Raw genomic sequence first — 19,702 nt, forward strand, 5'->3', positions numbered from 1 at the left:
AGCCCAGGTACTGAACCTCTACTAACCAGTGATGTAGGTACCGCAACACCCGCTTGTCCCAACACGCGTTTCACCTTCTTCAGGGGACGTATGAAGAAGGTGAAACGCGCGTTGGGACAAGCGGGTGTTGCGGTACCTACATAACTGGTTAGTATAGGTTCAGTACCTGGGCTATATTCATGCTATATATATAGTGATTATATCACTATAGGTGGTGGCGGATAGACTGTTTAAGCCCCTAATTGATATATGTTTTGCACTTTACTACTTTACTAATATAGTCTACTCATATAGAGCATTACTGCCAACTGGTGCTGACCTGCTATTGTATGAACTATAATTGTATACATATTGCTGAATGGTACCAACTCACCCACTACTGAGGATTTTTGCTGTGAATTATGTAATTTTGGGTATTTTTGTGTTTATGTTTTAAAATGTGAAAAAAAATGACTGTTTTTATTAAAATGGAGTCACACCACTTTTTCTCTGGTTTAACTTGAATAGGGTCAGTGTCAGCACCAAGTAAACCTAACCAAGTGCCGGAGCCCACTGCACCCAGATTTATATTTTTGGAAACACCCACCATATGGTGGACGTGCGCACTGCATGAACTGAGCATGCTCAGGAGCTGAAGCTGCACCATATTCTTTACTATGGATGAGGTCGGTACAATATATACAGAAGACTGCTAGGGAATACATGGCATAGTGAAAGTATATTGGTAGATTCTGTAAGCATATTGGAAAGTTTCTTTTTTTTATATTTTATTGTTTTATGAACTCCAAAAACACCTTGTAAAGTTTGGGTCACTGTTCCATTGTTCTATGTATTATTTATATTGGATATTATAGAACATTACATAATCCAACATCAGGATAGACGGCATCTCACTGTACACCATGTTCCAAATTATTATGCAAATTGGATTTAAGTGTCATAGCGATTATTATTTTGTTTTTTCAATGAAACTCATTGATGGTATTGTGTCTCAGGGTTCTTTGGATCACTGAAATCAATCTCAGATACCTGTGATAATTAGTTTGCCAGGTGAGGCCCAATAAAAGGAAAACCGGATGTTCCACAATATTAAGCAGCCACAATTTTCAAGTAACATGGGAAAGAAAAAGGATTTCCCTGCTGCCGAAAAGCATCAAATAGTGCAATGCCTTGGACAATGGATGAAAACATTGGATATTTCACGAAAATTTAAGCGTGATCATCGTACTGTGAAGAGATTTGTGGCCGATTCTGAGCACATACGTGTTCATGCTAATAAAGGCAGAATGAGGAAGGTTTCTGCCAGGCAGGTTCATCAGATTAAGAGAGCAGCTGCTAAAAAGCCATTACAAACCAGCAAACAGATATTTGAAGCCGCTGGTGCCTCTGGAGTCCTTCGAACCTCAAGGTGTAGGATCCTTCAAAGGCTTGCTGTGATGCATAAACCTACTATTCGGCCACCCCTAACCAGTGCTCACAAGGAGAAACAGTTGCAGTGGGCCCAGACATACATGAAGACTAATTTTCAAACAGTCTTGTTTACTGATGAGTGTCGAGCAACCCTGGATGGTCCAGATGGATGGAGTAGTGGATGGTTGTTGGATGGCCACCATGTCCCAACAAGGCTGCGACGTCAGCAAGGAGGTGGAGGAGTCATGTTTTGGGCCGGAATCATGGGGAGACATCTGGAAGGCCCGTTTAGGGTTCCTGAAGGTGTGAAAATGACCTCTGCTAAGTATATAGAGTTTCTGACATCTTTCTTTCATGGTAAAAAAAAAGCAGAAACACGCCTTCAGGAGCAAAATCATCTTCATGCATGACAATGCACCATCTCATGCTGCAAAGAATACCTCTGTGTCATTGGCTGCTATGGGCATAAAAGGAGATAAACTCATGGTGTGGCCACCATCTTCCCCTGACCTCAACCCTATAGAGAACCTTTGGAGTATCATCAAGCAAAAGATCTATGAGGGTGGGAGGCAGTTAACATCATAACACTAGCTCTGGGAGGCTATTCTGACATCATGCAAAGAAATTCAAGCAAAAACTCTCCAAGAACTCACACGTTCAATGGATGCAAGAATTGTGAAGGTGATATCAAGGAAGGTTTCCTATCTTAACATGTAGCCTCTTAGGATGTTTTGGATTTAAATAGCTTTTAATTTCAGTGAATGTGACCTCCTAATGCTGCAAATTCCACAAATAAGCATTTTCAGTTCTTTAAAACACATAAAATGTTTAGAAACTCTACTGTGCCTAATAATTTGGAACAGTGCATTTTGAGGGTTTTTTTATTTTGAAGATTATACTGTTATCATTGGGAGGTTTCTTCATTAAAATTTGATGTATACGCTAATGGGTGATGACTTTTATTAGACTGACTATCATTTGCACCGACCATTTAGGAAAATCAGAGAAAAATATGATTTGCATAATAATTTGGACCATGGTGTATACATTACTTGCCTTGCACACAAGTTAAGCCGGGTTTTACAGCCTTTCGATAAGGAAATCTGATTTCTTCCAGTATGTGGCAGCAGATGACACAGGCCTGCATGGATCCTTTGCACTGAATGAGTTAAAAGATTAAGAAAGTTGTGTAAAAAGTGAAGACAGTCCTTCAGCGATATCGGAAACTGTCCTTACCTCTCAGGGGTTGTGAGGATGCCGCCAACAGGACCATTTTCTTAAAGGGTTGGTAGGAAACACACAGCAAAGCCATAATATCTCACTATGAAGCTGCAGAGGAGATGGAATAAAGACTCAGTGGTGGATATAAATGTAAAATGAATCAACTGGTGCTTCCTCTGACTATATACATAGACAATGGTGTCCGGCTGAGCCTCTGCTCTGTATATACAGGGTGTCATGTGTATATAATGTTGTGTATCCTGTGCTGGGTGGTCAGGTGTCCGCTGTCTGCGTCCTCCCCATCATACACTAACGCCAATAGGCTCCTGTGCCCGTCAGTCTGGTGGGTGTGATCCCAGCGCCAGCTCTAACCTTGACTCTGCAGCCTCAATCCATTAACCCCTGAGATACTGGAAGAAAACAAGTGGTCGGAGAGCTGACATAGAGCCCTGAAATGTCTGTGAGGGTTCGTGAAGACAAGTGTATTCAGTCCAACAAAACATAGGATCGCACTGGGACCAATGTTATTCTATTTGGCCATGCACAAGTCAGAGTTTTCTCTCTATATGAAGTGAAAGCTGCACACCAAATTCAGAGACATATGAACGAGCATAACTGCTTTATGATACATAAAGAATGAAAAATACAACTAGCCATATGAAAAATGGAAAAAATTGAAATGTCACCTTGCATGACTGCTGAGGATTATTTGAAAAAAGAAATTTAACTAATGTATTGATCAATTCACTACTGCCCTATAACCACTTCACGGTAATCTCTTATTTATGGGGTCTCTAACCAAATGTTACCTCTATATGCAGTTAAAACCTGCAGTTATGCTCGTTCATATTTCTCTGAATTTGGTGTGCAGCTTTCACTTCATATAGATTGTGTATTTTTTGGCTAGCGCGCTGTTCACATTTGCAATGGTGTTCCAGCAGTCTTTTTGATTGTTATAGAGTTGTTTTCGCTGTCCAAGAAAAAAATCCCAGCATACCCAAGCTGCCTCTGTAAATTGGATTGCCCTTGATCATGCAAGTCAATGGGTCCACAGTAAAAAAATAAAAAAATATATAAAAAGACTGATACACGCAGACCGATACAATATAACAGTGCAGATGCAATGTATCACAGGGGATGTTACGTTTCTGCTCCCTGCCAACAGGAATCTTGTAAACACTGCATAATAAAATCCAATGATGCCAATGAGCTGCAGAACTTTTCAGAATATCATTACTGAGCTTAAAGGGAACCTGTCCCCACTTTTTCGGCCTATAAGCTGTGGCCACCACCACCGGGCTCTTATATACTGCATTCTAACATGCTGTATATAAGAGCCCAGGCCGGGGGTATAACTTAAAAAATACTTTATAATACTTACCTAACGGTCGCGCAGTAGACCTTATGGGCGTCTCCGTTGTCCGGTGCCGGCGCCTCCTCTCTCGACCATCTTCGTCCTCTTTCTGAAGCCTGGGTGCATGACATGCCTACATCATACGCACTGGCCGGTCCTGCGCAGGCGCACTACAATACTTTGATCTGCCCTGCTCAGGACCTGAATGCCGGCGAGTGTGGATGACGTCGGACCTGTCAGGCACCGCGGCTATAGAAGAAGGAGCCCAAAGATGGGCAAAAGAGGAGGCACCGGACAACGGAGACACCCATAAGGCCCACAGTGCGACCGTTAGGTAAGTATTATAAAGTGTTTTTTATGTTATACCCCCGGCCTGGGCTCTTATATACAGCATGTTGGAATGCTGTATATAAGAGCCCGGTGGTGGTCGCCGCAGCTTATAGGCCAAAAAAATGGTGACAGGTTCCCTTTAAGCCAGGGGTGGGGAACCTTTTTACTGCCGGGGGCCATTTGGAAATTTCTGCCAATCTTCGGGGGCCGCACAAAATTATCAGTGTGAAAATGAAACAGCTATATTTGGTCAAACAGTTAATTAACTCACCCCTATTGTGGTGGCCAGAGCTGCTTCTCTTTGGTGCGGCTGTGATGTTCGGTGATACTTATGTTGCTTCTCTCTTTTCCAGGTTTGTCACGGTCTGGAGCGCAGGCAACTCTTTGTGATAATAAGATTGGTAGACTATAGACATCACACAACAGACACAGGGACTGGTATATATAAATCACCGGAGACACATACATGACTGAAGGGGCTGTTGGCATATACATCATATAAGAGACGCTGGGACTGCTGTATATACATCACATACGAGACGCTGGGACTGCTGAATATACTGTACATCACAGGAGACACCTACATCACTGGAGACACTGGGGGCACATACATCACACGAGGGGCTGGTGACATGTTTATGCCCCCATCCTCCTCCTGTGATGTATATGCTTTCAGACTCTCCTTTGATGTATATGTGCCCAGCCCCTCCTGTGAGGGAAAGGCGCCCAGCCCCTCCTGTGAGGTTTATGCGCCTAGCCCCTCCTGTGAGGTTTATGCGCCCAGCCCCTCCTGTGAGGTTTATGCGCCTAGCCCCTCCTGTGAGGTTTATGCGCCCAGCCCCTCCTGTGAGGTATATGCGCCCAGCCCCTCCTGTGAGGTATATGCGCCCAGCCCCTCCTGTGAGGTATATGCACCCAGCCCCTCCTGTGAGGTATATGCGCCCAGCCCCTCCTGTGAGGTTTATGCGCCCAGCCCCTCCTGTGAGGTTTATGCGCCCAGCCCCTCCTGTGAGGTTTATGCGCCCAGCCCCTCCTGTGAGGTTTATGCGCCCAGCCCCTCCTGTGAGGTTTATGCGCCCAGCCCCTCCTGTGAGGTCTATGCGCCCAGCCCCTCCTGTGAGGTCTATGCGCCCAGCCCCTCCTGTGAGATCTATGTGCCCAGCCCCTCCTGTGAGATCTATGCGCCCAGCCCCTCCTGTGAGATCTATGCGCCCAGCCCCTCCTGTGAGATCTATGCGCCCAGCCCCTCTTGTGATGTATATTCCCCAGCCCTTTCTGTGATGTATATGCCCCCAGCCTCTCCTGTGATATGTATGGCCCCAACATTTCCAGTGTGATGTATATGCCCCCAGCGTCTCCACTGTGATGTATATGCTCAATCCCCTCTTGTGATGTATTTGCTCCTAGCATCTCCAATGTGATGTATATATCACAGGAGGGGTTGGGGCATACACATCAAAGGAGATGCTGGGGCATACACAATACACATCAAAGGAGATGCTGGGGCATACACATCACAGGAGGGTCTGGGAGCATATACATGACAAGAGGGGCTGGGGAACAGACATTACTAATTCACTGGGAGGCATAAGCAGTGCTGTAAGGCACAGATGGCACTGGGGGGGCACAGGCATCACTATGGCGACACAGAGAGCACTAGGGGGGTATGGACATCACTAGGGGGCCACAGGCATCACTAATGGGGGGCACACAGACATCACTAATGGGGGGCACACAGACAAGACTGAGGGGGGGCACACAGACATGACTCAGGGGGAGCACACAGACATGACTGAGGGGGGGCACACAGACATGACTGAGGGGGGGCACACAGACATGACTGAGGGGGGGCACACAGACCTTACTAAGGGGGGGGCACACAGACATGACTCAGGGGGAGCACACAGACATGACTGAGGGGGGGCACACAGACATGACTGAGGGGGGGCACACAGACATCACTGAGGGGGGGCACACAGACATCACTGAGGGGGGGCACACAGACATCACTGTGGGGGGGCACACAGACAAGACTGAGGAGGGGCACACAGACAAGACTGAGGAGGGGCACACAGACCTTACTAAGGTGGGGCACACAGACATGACTGAGGGGGGGCACACAGACATGACTGAGGGGGGGCACACAGACATGACTGAGGGGGGGCACACAGACCTTACTAAGGGGGGGGCACACAGACATGACTCAGGGGGAGCACACAGACATGACTGAGGGGGGGCACACAGACATGACTGAGGGGGGGCACACAGACATCACTGAGGGGGGGCACACAGACATCACTGAGGGGGGGCACACAGACATCACTGTGGGGGGGCACACAGACAAGACTGAGGAGGGGCACACAGACAAGACTGAGGAGGGGCACACAGACCTTACTAAGGGGGGGCACACAGACATGACTGAGGGGGGGCACACAGACATGACTGAGGGGGCACACAGACATCACTGAGAGGGGGCACAAACATCACTAGGAGACTGGGGAGGCTGCACACAGCACTTGGAGCTGCACACAGCAGTGGAGGGGGCATGCTACACCGGAGAAGGGGTGGGGAGCAGGCGGCACACAGCGCCGTGCAGCGGGCGGCACACAGCAGTGGAGGGGGCTTGCTGCACCGGAGAAGCGCCGTGCAGCGGGCGGCACACAGCAGAGGAGGGGGCATACTGCACCGGAGAAGGGGCAGGAAGCGGGCGGCACACAGCGCCGTGCTGCGGGCGGGCCGGCACACAGCAGTGGAGAGGGCATGCTGCACCGGAGAAGGGGCGGGGAGCGGGCGGCACACGGCGCCGTACAGCGGGCGGCAGCAAGCGCTGGAGAGTGGGCGGCACAATGCTGTAGGCGGTGAAGGTGATGTGGGACGGAATCGCAGAGCGATAAACTCGCCCACAAAGTAAGTCCTGAGCACGCTGGCACCTGCCACCGAGGCGCTCATTGGTCTGCTCAAGAAGCGCATGTGGAGATTTAAAGGCCGGCACCCGGTAATATTGCGGCGGCGACTGTAGCACTGCCGCCCCCGGAAATCTGCCCGCGGGCCACACAAAAGGCCATGGCGGGCCGCATGCGGCCCGCGGGCCGGAGGTTCCCCACCCCTGCTTTAAGCCTAAGACTAAAATTCACTGATGCTCATGTAGTGACCCCCCTGTGCCCTAAGTGGAAGAAACAGATTCTTGCCAATGAAGGGAAGAAAGGGTTCTCACGATGGATCTCCAGAAGTGCACCGCTCTCCAGCTTCACGGGAAAAGGCTGGGATCTTGATTGATTGGCAGTCTGGGTCATATAGATTGCTGGTCCACACTGTGTGCTGTATGTATGTGTCAGCTTTGTAGGAGAACAGGGCCACATTCGATGCTTATGTGGCGCCCTGGACAAGCCAGGACGTCACAAGCACTACACCAACACACCCCACACTCCCGGTCAGGCACACCGAAGTCAGACAAAAACCCTTGTTGCCTCCCTCCAGGGGCTGATGTCCACACCAGGGGGTGGGCCAGGCGGTTGGTCCCGCCCACCGAGGAGTTCACAGTCCTGGAGGCGGGAAAAAGTGAGCAGATAGAGATAGTGAGTAGTGGAGTTGAGTGGTGGAAGTGAAGTGGTAAAGGAGCAGACAGAAAGTGGTCCGGGTGTGTGGCCCGAACGGAACAGCAAGGTTGGCAGATGGTGGTGACCGTCTGCAGGAGAGGCCTATTGGAGCTAGCCGTAAGGACCGTAGACGGGCGGTGGCCCGGCGGTACCGGACCGGTATGCAAAGAGAAGCCAGCACCATCCGGCAGGGGCTTACGGACCCCGACAAGGCTAGGAGTCGCCGTGCAATTTGTCAAATCCATTAGCGAAGGGAACCTCCTGGGTTTCCCAGCAGCCAAGTCCCGACAGAAGGCAACAGTCCAACCGTTAGAGGGAAACACAGTCACCGCCAAGACTAAAGTTTCCAGGGCCAGAGCCTGAGGGCAAAAAGAACTCCTTCAGCAACCTTCAAGCTGGGGAGCGGGTTACCGGTGGGAACCCATTGGAACCGTTTACACTACACAGGTGCAGGGAAAGGCAGTCACCCTCAACCTGCCGGGAGGAAAAACACCGCAGCCGCCTGTGGGACCCGTCCATCCAGCCGTTTGTTTCATCAGAGACTCCGTGTGTGTTACTGGCTGAGTGAGTACCACCGTGCCGTGCGGCACAGCGCTGCCCCCGCGACCCTGCACCTCACCAGGCCCTGTAACCCGCCTGCCATCCATCCCTACCCCATCACCGGGCTCTGGGACAACCAACCCCCTACCCATGGAGGGGAGAACTAACATCTAAGCTGCTCCCTGTCATCGCTCCCGGGATCCCCGTCCAGAGCAGCGGTGGTGTCACCAATCTCACCACAACTGTGGGTGGCGTCACGGACAATATCAAATCCCCACAATCAAAAAGCCCCTTTTCACTCACGGGCGAGGAACGCCGCTTGAGTCCCCGGGATCCGGCCCACCGCTCGAGCCACCACCGAGCAGCAGTAGCAGCCAGACCCGAGCAGTGGGAGAGCGCAGCGTCCCCTCCTCCGCCCGCGACACTTACACTGTATAGCAAACATATTGTTAGTGATGCGCTCCTTGTCAGGAATGCCAGCCACCGCTGATGGGCAGAAGAGGTGGCTCGTAAGCTAGGAATTATAGAGAACCAACCAGCGGGATTTTCATTTACAGGGTGGTCCAAAAGTAGATGGACAGAACATAACAACACGGTGTAAAGTGAAACTGACTCAGTTGCCCTTAGCAACCAATCAGATGCCACCTTTCATTTTCCAAAGAGTCTGTGGAGAATGAAAAGTGGAATATGATTGGTTGCTAAGGGCAACTGAGTCAGTTTCACTTTACACCATGTTATTATTTTCTGTCCACCTACTTTTGGACCACCCTGTATAAAGTAAAACCCATACTGGGGCTAGGATGCTGAATGTAAGCATAGCTTCAGTTCTGAGATTGGAGGTTTTATTACAGAAATATGTGCAAGTAAAGTTCCAGCAATGCACTGCTATATGATTGACAGGAGCTGCTGAATAGCTAATATGTGGGTCAGGTTTTGCTATCTATTCCCGCCCCTGTCTGCTGCCTGGCTTTGATAGGTGTTAGATTGTATGGGCTGCATTTCTAGCACGCTCCTATCACATGACGGAAATGACATACCTGGAAGGAGCCCATACAGTCTACTACCTACCAAGGTCAGGCAGCAGACAGGGGCGGGAATAGATAGCAAAACCTGATCCACATATTAGCTCAAAACAGTGAAATCCTAGGTGCATTGCCCCCTGGGAATTATGCAAAGTCCGTGGAGCCTCTGTTAGGAGTCTCGACACAGAAACTAGCCAGATATCCCTCCGGGAAGGACTTAGCCAAGGAGTGGCTCTTTTTAGGAGACCACCATAACCACCATATTAAGTGACCCTTTTAGTCAATATCCAGCTCTTTGACAAGTTTAAAGACATGACAAGGGAAATACCAAGGCCAGGTATTCATCCACAGACAGCTGTTTCGGGGTATTGCCCCTCATCAGTGTGGAGTAGGATTTTGGCCAGGTGGGAGCAATGCCTAGTAGACCAGCAAGACAAAACAATCACTTAATATGGTGGTTATGGTGGTCTCCTAAAAAGAGCCACTCCTTGGCTAGGTCCTTCCCGGAGGAATATCTGGCTGGTTTCTGCGTTGAGACTCCTAACAGAGGCTCCACGGACTTTTTTTGATTTGCATAATTCCGAGGGGGCAATGCACCTAGGATTTCATGGTGTCGAGTGCCCTCGTTGGCTGCCGGCAGTGTTTTCTCTGGCTGGTCTCCCTGAGATCAGTGATAGTTTTGTCTTGCTGGTCTACTACGCATTGCTCCCACCTAGCCATAATCCTACTCCACACTGATGAGGGGCAATACCCCGAAACAGATGTCTGTGGATGGATACCTGGCTTTGGTATTTCCCTTGTCATATATTTAAACTCGTCAAAGAGTTGGATATTGACTAAAAGGGCCACTTAATATGCTGGTTATGGTGGTCTCCTAAAAAGAGCCACTCCTTGGCTGGGCCCTTCCCGGAGGAATATCTGGCTAGTTTCTGTGTTGAGACTCCTAACAGAGGCCCCACGGACTTTTTTTTTTTTTTATTTGCATGGTAGCACAGGGTCACGTGATGACTCCTGTTGCGATCATGATTCACTTCCTGTTACAGCCGGCAGAGCTCTGGCTGTTACAGAAGAGTAGCATTTCTGCTGATCTCAGCTGTGCAGCTCTGATTTACAGAAATGAACAAGCCATCAGACTCCTGATTCTAGTCCTGTAGGGGCACTAGTAAAATAAAAAAAAGTAAAAAAAAGTTTTAAAAAACTAAAAGTACTAATCACCCCTCATTCACCCCATTGAAAATTAAAGCGTTAAAAAAATAAAACATATACACACATTTGGTATCGCTGCGTTCAGAAATGCCCGATCTATCAAAATATAAAATCAATTAACCTGATCGGTGCATGGTGCAGCGGCAAAAAAATTTCAAACTCCAAAATTACATTTTTTGGTCATCGCAAATTTTGCACAAAATGCAATAACAGGCGATCAAAAGGTAGTATCTGCGCAAAAATGGTACCATTAAAAACGTCAGCTTGAGACGCAAAAAATAAGCCGTCACTGAGCCCCAGATACTGAAGAATGAGAACGCTACAGGTTGCGGACAATGGTGCAAAAAATGGGCCACGTTTTTCGGATAAACTACTGAATTTATTTAACCCCTTAGATAAGAGTAAACCTATACATGTTTGGTGTCTACGAACTCGCACCGACCTGAGGCATCACACCCACACATCATTTTTACCGTATAGTAAACAGGGTGAAAAAAATATCTAAAAAACATAGTGCAATCAAACTTTTTTTGCTCTTTTCCAGCACACTATATGGTGAAGCCATGGTTTCATTTAAAAGTACAGCTTGACCCGTCAAACACAAAGAAGCCCTCATATGACAAGATTGACAGAAAAATAAAAGTTACGGCTCTCAGAAGAAGAAGAAGAGGAGGAAAAAAAAAAAGGAAAATCGCCTGGGGTTGAAGGGGTTAAAAAAGAGCTGAGAAGTGTCCGAAATAGTGTCAAAAAGACCCCAAAGTAAAAGTGTCAACTATAAGCTCAGTCCTGCCACATGACAGCCCACTTCCTGAGCTGCTCTCATGGTGATCTACGTCAGTCACTACTCACTGTGTATAATGGGGTGTCACAGAGCAGAAAGGAGACTCACCACTGAGCTGTATTGCTCAGATAGAACACACGCAAAACACGCAACTGCCGGTAGTTTGTCCCGTGACGGCCCTTGTAGTTACCGGAAATTCGTCTCCAACTTTGCATAGCAACAGTTACTATGACTGCGAGGACGCCGGGAAATGTAGTTTCTCGGTGATGCTTTACGGTTTTGCTTGTCGCATCTTGGCGGAAGTGAGTGTGCAGCTTGGTCCGACACTTCCGGTAGTGGCGGCCGGTGTTTTTTCCACGTTATTTTTTTTTACTCCAAGGAAACTGGTCTTAATTTGGAGAAATGAGAGACGTGACCGGATTCCTACAGCAGCAGCAGAGCCAGAGCTCAACGCCCGAGACAGCGGCGATATGGCACCGGCTGGAGGAGCTGTACAACAAGAAGTGAGTGCGGGGTGACAGGCACGACACAATACCAGGCGCAGAGTCAGCGCTGCGGGCAGCCTGAGCGCTGTATACGGGGCAGACATATAGTCCTGTATAAGCCAATCTGGATACAGCTTATATGTTTCCAAGGTTAAAACATGTAAGCAGGGAGCTGATTGGCTGCTGTGGACGCTATACTCAGAGCTAGGGGTGCAGATTGATCTACACCTGTGTTGCCCATTGCAACCAATCACAGTGCAGCTTTTATTTCACTAAAGCTGTTTAAGAAATAAAAGCTGAGCTCTGATTGGTTGTTCTGACCATGCTTTTTTTTCCACTTTTTTGTTGACTAATACCCATTTTCTTTTGCATTGATTTATGTAAATTTAAAAAGGAAATGCCATATTATTATTATTATTATTGTTTTATATTTTTTTAAGAAATATGTCAATATAAACTTTGTAACATATCTTATCAGAGAAATCTGCTTCTTTCTCCCCCTGGATTGATCATTCATTCTTAAAATTCTCACTTCTTGGGTAAAAGCTGTGTTCAGGGATTACAGATTTCCCCATTACTGTGACAGGAGATGACAGTTGGTGCTTGTAAGGTTCTATGGATGGAGAATTCTGTACTCTGTTCAGCTTCATCAATACCTCTGTTTGCTGTCAGTGATTTAGACCGTTATTGTTTACATCTCTAGGATGAAATCCTGCGCAGATCTAGTCTTGGGTGAGCCTATCACTATTGCACCCAGCCTAGGTAGTCCTCAAGAGTGTAAAGCTCTGGTCACACTACACTTTGTAATGTCTGCTGGAGGTAAATGTGAGGAAGATCTCCTGTCCTAGAACTACAATGCCCCCCCCCCCCCTGTGCTTTAATACACAGGTTACACTTGTAGCACTCTCTGCTGTGGGAAGTGTTAGGTCTGTGCAGTCTTCAGCCCTTGGTTGTGCATCCTGCCACTTACAACAAACAGAGATCTTAACAAATGGTGAACAATTGAAACAAAGAGAAAAGCTGATTTATTCCCCAAAATGTTGAATCAGGCTCCTGCCTTCTGAGGGCCTGAGAATTGGAGTCTGAAAGTTGCTGGTCAGCTTCCACTTTACTGACAGTATCTATAAATCTGTCCCAAAATAACAAAACACTGCAGACATTTGTACAGTGCTGTGATCTATCTGTATACAGGCAGTAATCTGTAAAGGGATCACCCAGCTTTAGACCGTTCGGAGCATCGGGTTTTGTCAACCTGCCATCAGCACATGACTGTCACCAGCTGTATTACTGGCATCCCAGCCCATCGCTGGGCACTGATTGCAAGAATATAACACTGAGGTTGCTGGAAAGAATGGGAGTAGATTTTTTGGGGTCTGTTTTCCCATCTGATACTTTTCTTGTATTTTTTTTTTCTTTTTAAAGGCTAGATAATCCCTTTAATGGGGTGGTTCATTAGTCTGCAATAGTGGCCACATCACTGTAAAAGTGATAGTGAAGGCTTTTCCTAAATACTCTGCTCAGCCAGTTCTGCCTCTGAGCGGCGCTCTTGTGGTCCGCTCATCCCCATGAAGTGACCCCCCTGGGCTTCGTGACCTCTGAGATCCGTTGATGTCACATCAACTTCCAGTTGACCTGACACCACCAAGGTGACAGCGCTGTGGGCGGAGTTTCACCGCTCATCACAGCGCAGCATGTTGCGCGCATTCTCCTTCACTGCAGAGCACCGCAAGCAGGAGTCATGCTGGGATGTGATGACCGGTGAAACTCCGCCCACAGCGCTGTCACTCAGGAAGACTGGGGCCGGCCACATTGATGTCACGTCAACTTCCAGTTGTCCTGACATCACCAGATCTCAGAGAGACGGATGAGAGGACCACAATAGCGCCACTCAGAGGCAGAATTGGATGCACAAGGTATTAAGAAAAAGCCTTCCCTATCAGTTTTACAAGGATGTGCAGTGCAGTGCAGAGTAGTGAACCACCCCTTTAATTCTCAAAAAAAAAAATTCTTAGATCAAAGAAAACAAAACTGTGTTCAATTCAAGGTCTATTATTGCCCCAAATGGAAGTGTACCCCATAGGGAAAATGTACCTCCCCCTGGGTGAAGTATACCCTATGGACACTGAGTAAACACCCTGGTCAAATTGAACCCTATGGATACACTGCCTGTATTTATATGGTGAACATAGTGCAATAACCAAATGTGAACAGAGGCTAACAAAACATGGCTGCTTTTTCATCCAAAACAGCAGCTCATGTGTGCCATATAACAGCCCAGCACCATTTACTTCAATGGGGCTGTAGTAACTTATGAAGCAGTGTGGTGCTATTTCTGTGTTTTTTCTATTTTATTCCTGGCTATTAATAGTAAAAAAAAACAAAAAAAAACAAACCAGACCACCATGTGATATGGGACAAGAAATCAAGAAATGTATAAAGTCATGCTGTTTAGTTTGGCCACAGTCTATATCCTTCCGTCTGCCTATTCACGCCGTCGGGAAGAGCAGTGCTGTGAGTCCCATATTGATGTACGGTAACTCCCTGGCAGTCTGAGCTTCCAGATTTCTTGTAGTCGGCCATTACTTTTTGTTTTCCAAAGCTGGGCCTACAGGAGTCGGTTGATTCCAGACAAATGTCATTGTGAACACGCTCCAATATGTGCGTCCTCTGCGGGGTCTGTAATCCCCCAGTGTCGGACATCCATGTATGAACTTAGAGGATGACTGCAGAAAGCGGGGTCAGCTTACACCCATACACAATAAATGATGGGAGGTTTACTAAAAATGGACCTAGAAATTATTCTGGGATATCAATTAAACTATCTAATCTCGCTTCCAGGCTTTGGCATCAGTTAACTCTTCAGCTTCTGGACTTCGTACAGGATCCCGAATGCTCTAAAGGAGATGGGCTTATCAAAGTAAGTGAGATCGGGGACGAGCGGGCGGCTGCCATGATGGAAATTCCCCCAAACAGCTTTTATTTCATCTTGCAGTAAAAATGTAGAAACCGAGCAGGAGCCTATGATCGCTCCACTCCTGTTATTCCTCCCTTACATGTGTGAATTTATTGAAAAAGACAAGAGTAACAAATTTGTTTGTCAATGAAGATTTTCCCTGCACTCTGTTGAGTCAGCACTTAGTGTAGTGACTGCCTATTGACAAGGTAAATGGTGATGCATAGTCCCCTTAGTCACACATTTCCAAGTATTAATGTGATGATAGGTCATCTTTAAGAAGTAACTGATTTTTATTTATTGAGTTATGATTACATACATGAATATAATGCCAGTCAGTGGGGGTCCGATTCCTGAGACCCCACCAATCGCTCAAAACGTCTGCTGCTCTGAGTTCTGTAGGCATCATCGCTCGGCTCTTCCGTGAGTCCATGCACAGACCAATAGCTGGTCTTTGAGCCTGTACATGAAGTGGAGGACAGAAGTGATTTTTATTTTTTTTGAGCGACCAGTGAGGGTCTCAGAACCCACACCCTCATTAATTGTGTCAGAAAATTCAAGTATGGAATCATATTAAAAGATGAATCCTTCTGTAGAGATGTTTCATTGTGGAAAGCGTGGTCATTTATATTTATAATATCAGAAGATCATTTAAAAGAAACCCATATTGTAATAAGTTCTTCCTGAGTGCCCATAAACTTTATACATCCGGGCAGTCCGGCTCCTACTCTAGTGTCGTTGTGAAGCGTCATTGCATAGAAGAGCAGCTACATGGGACTGTGCGCCTGCCGGAGCGCGGCCGCGTGTGACTGTGCGCCTGCCGGAGCGCGGCCGCGTGTGACTGTGCGCCTGCCGGAGCGCGGCCGCGTGTGACTGTGCGCCTGCCGGAGCGCGGCCGCGTGTGACTGTGCGCCTGCCGGAGCGCGGCCGCGTGTGACTGTGCGCCTGCCGGAGCGCGGCCGCGTGTGACTGTGCGCCTGCCGGAGCTCTGGCCAGTAACAGCAAAAAAAGAGAGAATATGACTGACAGAAAAATGAAGCCACATGTATCAAGAAAAAAAGACGCACCAATGACTCAAATATCCAAAAGAGAACAAATTTTACAGCTCTTTAAACTGCATGTATGAAAATATCAGAAAATCTGCCTGATCAGTGGGGGAAGGGCCTGATCTTGTGGTCTTGATTAAAATTGTGTTTTTCTTGTAGAAAATGTACTGAGATATTTTTTCTTTTCTCATTTTACAGCTCTATGAGAACTTCATCAGTGACTTTGAGCACAGGTATAAAGAGATCTGTCTTATTTTCTCTTTCCTGCAAAAATGTTGTTGATAAATATTCTCCTGTTATTGCTATGAATTTCTTTACAATGGCGTTACAGAGTTTGCCCACAGAGAAGATTTCTCCTGGGAAAGCTGGATGACCACTAACACGGATCCCTGCACAGCTCCTGGAATGAGCTACACTGTGTCCTTACACCCCTGAAGACACCAGTGTATGTGGCGAAACCCATGACGTACTCGTACAGAGTCCGTCCATAGCTACTAGTGACTCGCAGATTTTCCTAGAATTAAAAATTTGTCTCTACATTGGGGCACGTTATTGAGACAGTCATTTTATATTATACATTTATAGGTCAGGTGGGTTTTTTGTTTTTTTGGGGGTTTTTTTTGTGGGTTCATTTTTTATTTTCATTTATTTAATACAAGTAAAAATGGACTGTTTTTTTTTTTTCTCAGTGCGCTGGGTCTGAATTTTCACCATTTTTTTGGGGTCTGTTTTTACCACCATTGTGCCATCCGTTTCTTTTTCGCTCTATTGGGAGACCCAGACAATTGGGTGTATAGGCTATGCCTCCGGAGGCCGCACAAAGTACTACACTTAAAAGTGTTAGGCCCCTCCCCTTCTGCCTATACACCCCCCGTGCTCCCACGGGCTCCTCAGTTTTTGCTTTGTGCGAAGGAGGTCAGACACGCACAGCACAGCTCCACAGATTAGTCAGCAGCAGCTGCTGACTAGGTCGGATGGAAGAAAAGTGGGCCCATATAGGGCCCCCAGCATGCTCCCTTCTCACCCCACTTTTGTCGGCGGTGTTGTTAAGGTTGAGGTATCCATTGCGGGTACGGAGGCTGGAGCCCACATGCTGTTTTTCCTTCCCCATCCCCCTTAGGGCTCTGGGTGAAGTGGGATCCTATCGGTCTCCAGGCACTGAGACCGGGCTTCATCCACAACTCCTGTGGAGCCTGATGGATAGGAGCCGATACCGTTCAGGGACATGGCCCTGCATCTTAAAGGTACTCTGTATCCCTATGGGGACCGCGCACGGCATCACCTCAGCTTTGCTGGGTGTGCTAGTGCACCGGGGACCGCGGCGCTGACCGGGTCTATATGTGCCATTACACACTCAGCGTCGCTGAGTGTGTTTATATGTAAGGGCTACCGCACTGACCGCCGTTGCCACGGGACACTGCGGCGCGGCTGGGACTTGTAGTTCGCCGGGGACTTTCACGCGACCGCGCTTTTACGGCGGCCGCGTTTATTACTACAGTCCCCGGCTTCATTGCGGCCTAGTTTCCCTTTTTTTCTCCCGCCCTCAGCCCTGACAGGCAGGGGAAGGGCGGGACGCTGCACGGAGCGAGCAGCAAGGAGGGCTGGAGTATGATTTACATGCTCCACTCCCCTCACTGTGCACAGTATGAGCGCCCGTTTCGCGCTCTTTCTAGGCCACGCCCACAGCTTCCTCAGCTCGTCAGGACGCCGCAGCCATTCCTGTCAGCTCCACCGACGCTGCAGAGAGGGACATATTCATGGGAGACCCAGACACGGTCTCTGGTGGCCTCACAACCGCTTAGGCGGCTGGTAAGCAGCACATGTGGTGCTAGCCCCATGGTGCTGTATTGTATTGGTACATTATTTGTGTACTGTATATAATTTACACTGTATGAGCACAGTTCTTTCTGGCTATATACCCTATTGTGTTACTCAGGGAAAACTATAGCATGGCGCCCATAAACGGCAGGGGTGCCAAAACACAGGCTTATTATGTTGCCTGCGCCGCATGTAAGACCCAGCTACCGGCAGGTTCCACTGACCCTCATTGTGTACAGTGTTCGACCCCTGTGACACTTCCTCAGCCGGATCCTCTGCTAAGAGGGGCCCAGGGGGAGCCACCTGTTGACACTGTCCAGGTGACGGGGACTGAGTTTGCAGCCTTTAAGGATCAACTCTATGAGACTATGGCTAAGATACTAGAAGCCTTGCAGTCCAGACCGGTATCTCAGCAAAGGGACTCTGTTGAATCATTGTTCCCTGACCCCCCTCAGTTGGACCAACAATGTCCTCACGGGGTATCTCATACATCCCAGACGGAGGGTTCGGACTTAGAACCTAGCCCCAGATCGTCTAAGCGGGCCCGCTTAGAATTTCCCTCGACATCATATTGTTTAGGGTCTCAGCGGGGGGATTCTCTGGTTGATGATGCGGAAACAGCTGATCAGGATTCTGATCCTGGGAGCGCTCTCAATCTTAATTCTCCAGACGAGGACGCCATAGTGAATGATCTTATTGCATCCATTCATCAGTTGCTGGATATTCTTCCCTCAGCCCCTCCGGCGGAGGAGTCTGATTCTCAGCAGGAGAAATTTCGCTTCAGGTTCCCCAAGCGTACACAGAGTATGTTTCTAGACCACTCTGATTTCAGAGAGGCAATCCAGAATCACCATGCTTTTCCGGATAAGCGTTTCTCTAAGCGCCTTAAGGATACACGTTATCCTTTTCCCCCGGAAGTGGTTTAAGGTTGGATTCAATGTCCCAAAGTGGATCCTCCAATCTCCAGACTGGCGGCTAGATCCATACTTGCAGTGGAAGATGGGGCCTCGCTTAAAGATGCCACTGACAGGCAGATGGAGCTCTGGATGAAATCCATCTATGAAGCTATCGGAGCTTCTTTTGCCCCAGCATTCGCAGCCGTATGGGCGCTACAAGCTATATCAGCAGGTCAAGCGAAAATTGAAGCGGCCGCGCCACAAGTGGCTTCCATTACCTCCCAGACCTCGGCAATTGCGTCTTACGCTATGAATGCTGTCCTGGACTCTGTGAGCCGTACGGCAGTTGCGACCGCCAATTCGGTAGTAGTCCGCAGGGCCTTGTGGCTACGGGAGTGGAAGGCAGATTCCGCTTCCAAAAAGCGTTTAACCGGTTTGCCAATTTCTGGCGACAGGCTCTTTGGCGAGCGCCTGGATGAAATCATCAAACAATCCAAGGGAAAGGATACATCCTTACCCCAGCCCAAGCAGAACCTCTCCCAACAGAGGAGAGGGCAGTCGAGGTTTCGGTCCTTTCGGGGCGCGGGCAGGTCCCAATTCTCCTCGTCCAAAAGGTCTCAGAAAGAACAAAGGAACTCTGATGCATGGCGGTCTAAGTCACGTCCTAAAAAGGCCATTGGGAGCACCGCTAACAAAGCGGCTGCCTCATGACTTTCTACCTCCTCTAGTAGCATCCTCGGTCGGTGGCAGGCTCTCCCGCTTTTGCGACACCTTGCTGCCACAAATAAAAGACCGCTGGGTGAGAGACATTCTCTCTCACGGTTACAAGATAGAGTTCATCTCTCGTCCCCCGACTCGATTCTTCCGGTCCTCTCCGCCTCCCGAGCGAGCCGAGGCTCTTCGGCAGGCGCTGGGCACCCTGAAGGCAGAAGGAGTGGTGGTCCCTGTTCCTCTTCAGCAACAGGCCCACGGTTTTTACTCCAACTTGTTTGTGGTCCCAAAGAAGGACGGGTCCTTCCGTCCTGTCCTGGACCTGAAACTTCT

The 19,702-nt window shown here is 48.4% G+C and overlaps 2 protein-coding genes across 3 annotated transcripts in view; one reads left to right on the plus strand and one right to left on the minus strand.

Annotated features, from left to right (window-relative positions):
• The window catches only part of SIRT3 (sirtuin 3), a 29,429-nt gene extending 17,761 nt beyond the window's left edge, over nucleotides 1–11,668 (minus strand). Inside the window, exons 1-3 of one of the 2 annotated variants that reach the window (XM_075325181.1) lie at nucleotides 11,569–11,668; nucleotides 2,647–2,739; nucleotides 2,467–2,569 (exon numbers count right to left, since the gene is read on the minus strand). In XM_075325181.1, the coding sequence (XP_075181296.1) occupies nucleotides 2,467–2,569; nucleotides 2,647–2,722 (179 nt within the window). In that variant the 5' untranslated portion in view covers nucleotides 2,723–2,739; nucleotides 11,569–11,668. Of the gene's footprint in view, nucleotides 1–2,466; nucleotides 2,570–2,646; nucleotides 2,740–4,586; nucleotides 4,909–11,568 lie in introns of those variants that run through there. The other variant, XM_075325182.1, reaches the window with a different exon arrangement.
• Nucleotides 11,669–11,750: 82 nt separating this feature from the next.
• Nucleotides 11,751–19,702, plus strand: part of PSMD13 (proteasome 26S subunit, non-ATPase 13) — a 67,520-nt gene continuing 59,568 nt past the window's right edge. Inside the window, exons 1-3 of the mRNA XM_075325180.1 lie at nucleotides 11,751–11,963; nucleotides 14,784–14,862; nucleotides 16,143–16,177. Of these exons, the coding sequence (XP_075181295.1) occupies nucleotides 11,863–11,963; nucleotides 14,784–14,862; nucleotides 16,143–16,177 (215 nt within the window). The 5' untranslated portion in view covers nucleotides 11,751–11,862. The remainder of the gene's footprint in view (nucleotides 11,964–14,783; nucleotides 14,863–16,142; nucleotides 16,178–19,702) is intronic.

Source organism: Anomaloglossus baeobatrachus, chromosome 10 (assembly GCF_048569485.1).
Source record: "Anomaloglossus baeobatrachus isolate aAnoBae1 chromosome 10, aAnoBae1.hap1, whole genome shotgun sequence".
In the NCBI taxonomy this organism is placed as follows: domain Eukaryota; kingdom Metazoa; phylum Chordata; class Amphibia; order Anura; family Aromobatidae; genus Anomaloglossus; species Anomaloglossus baeobatrachus.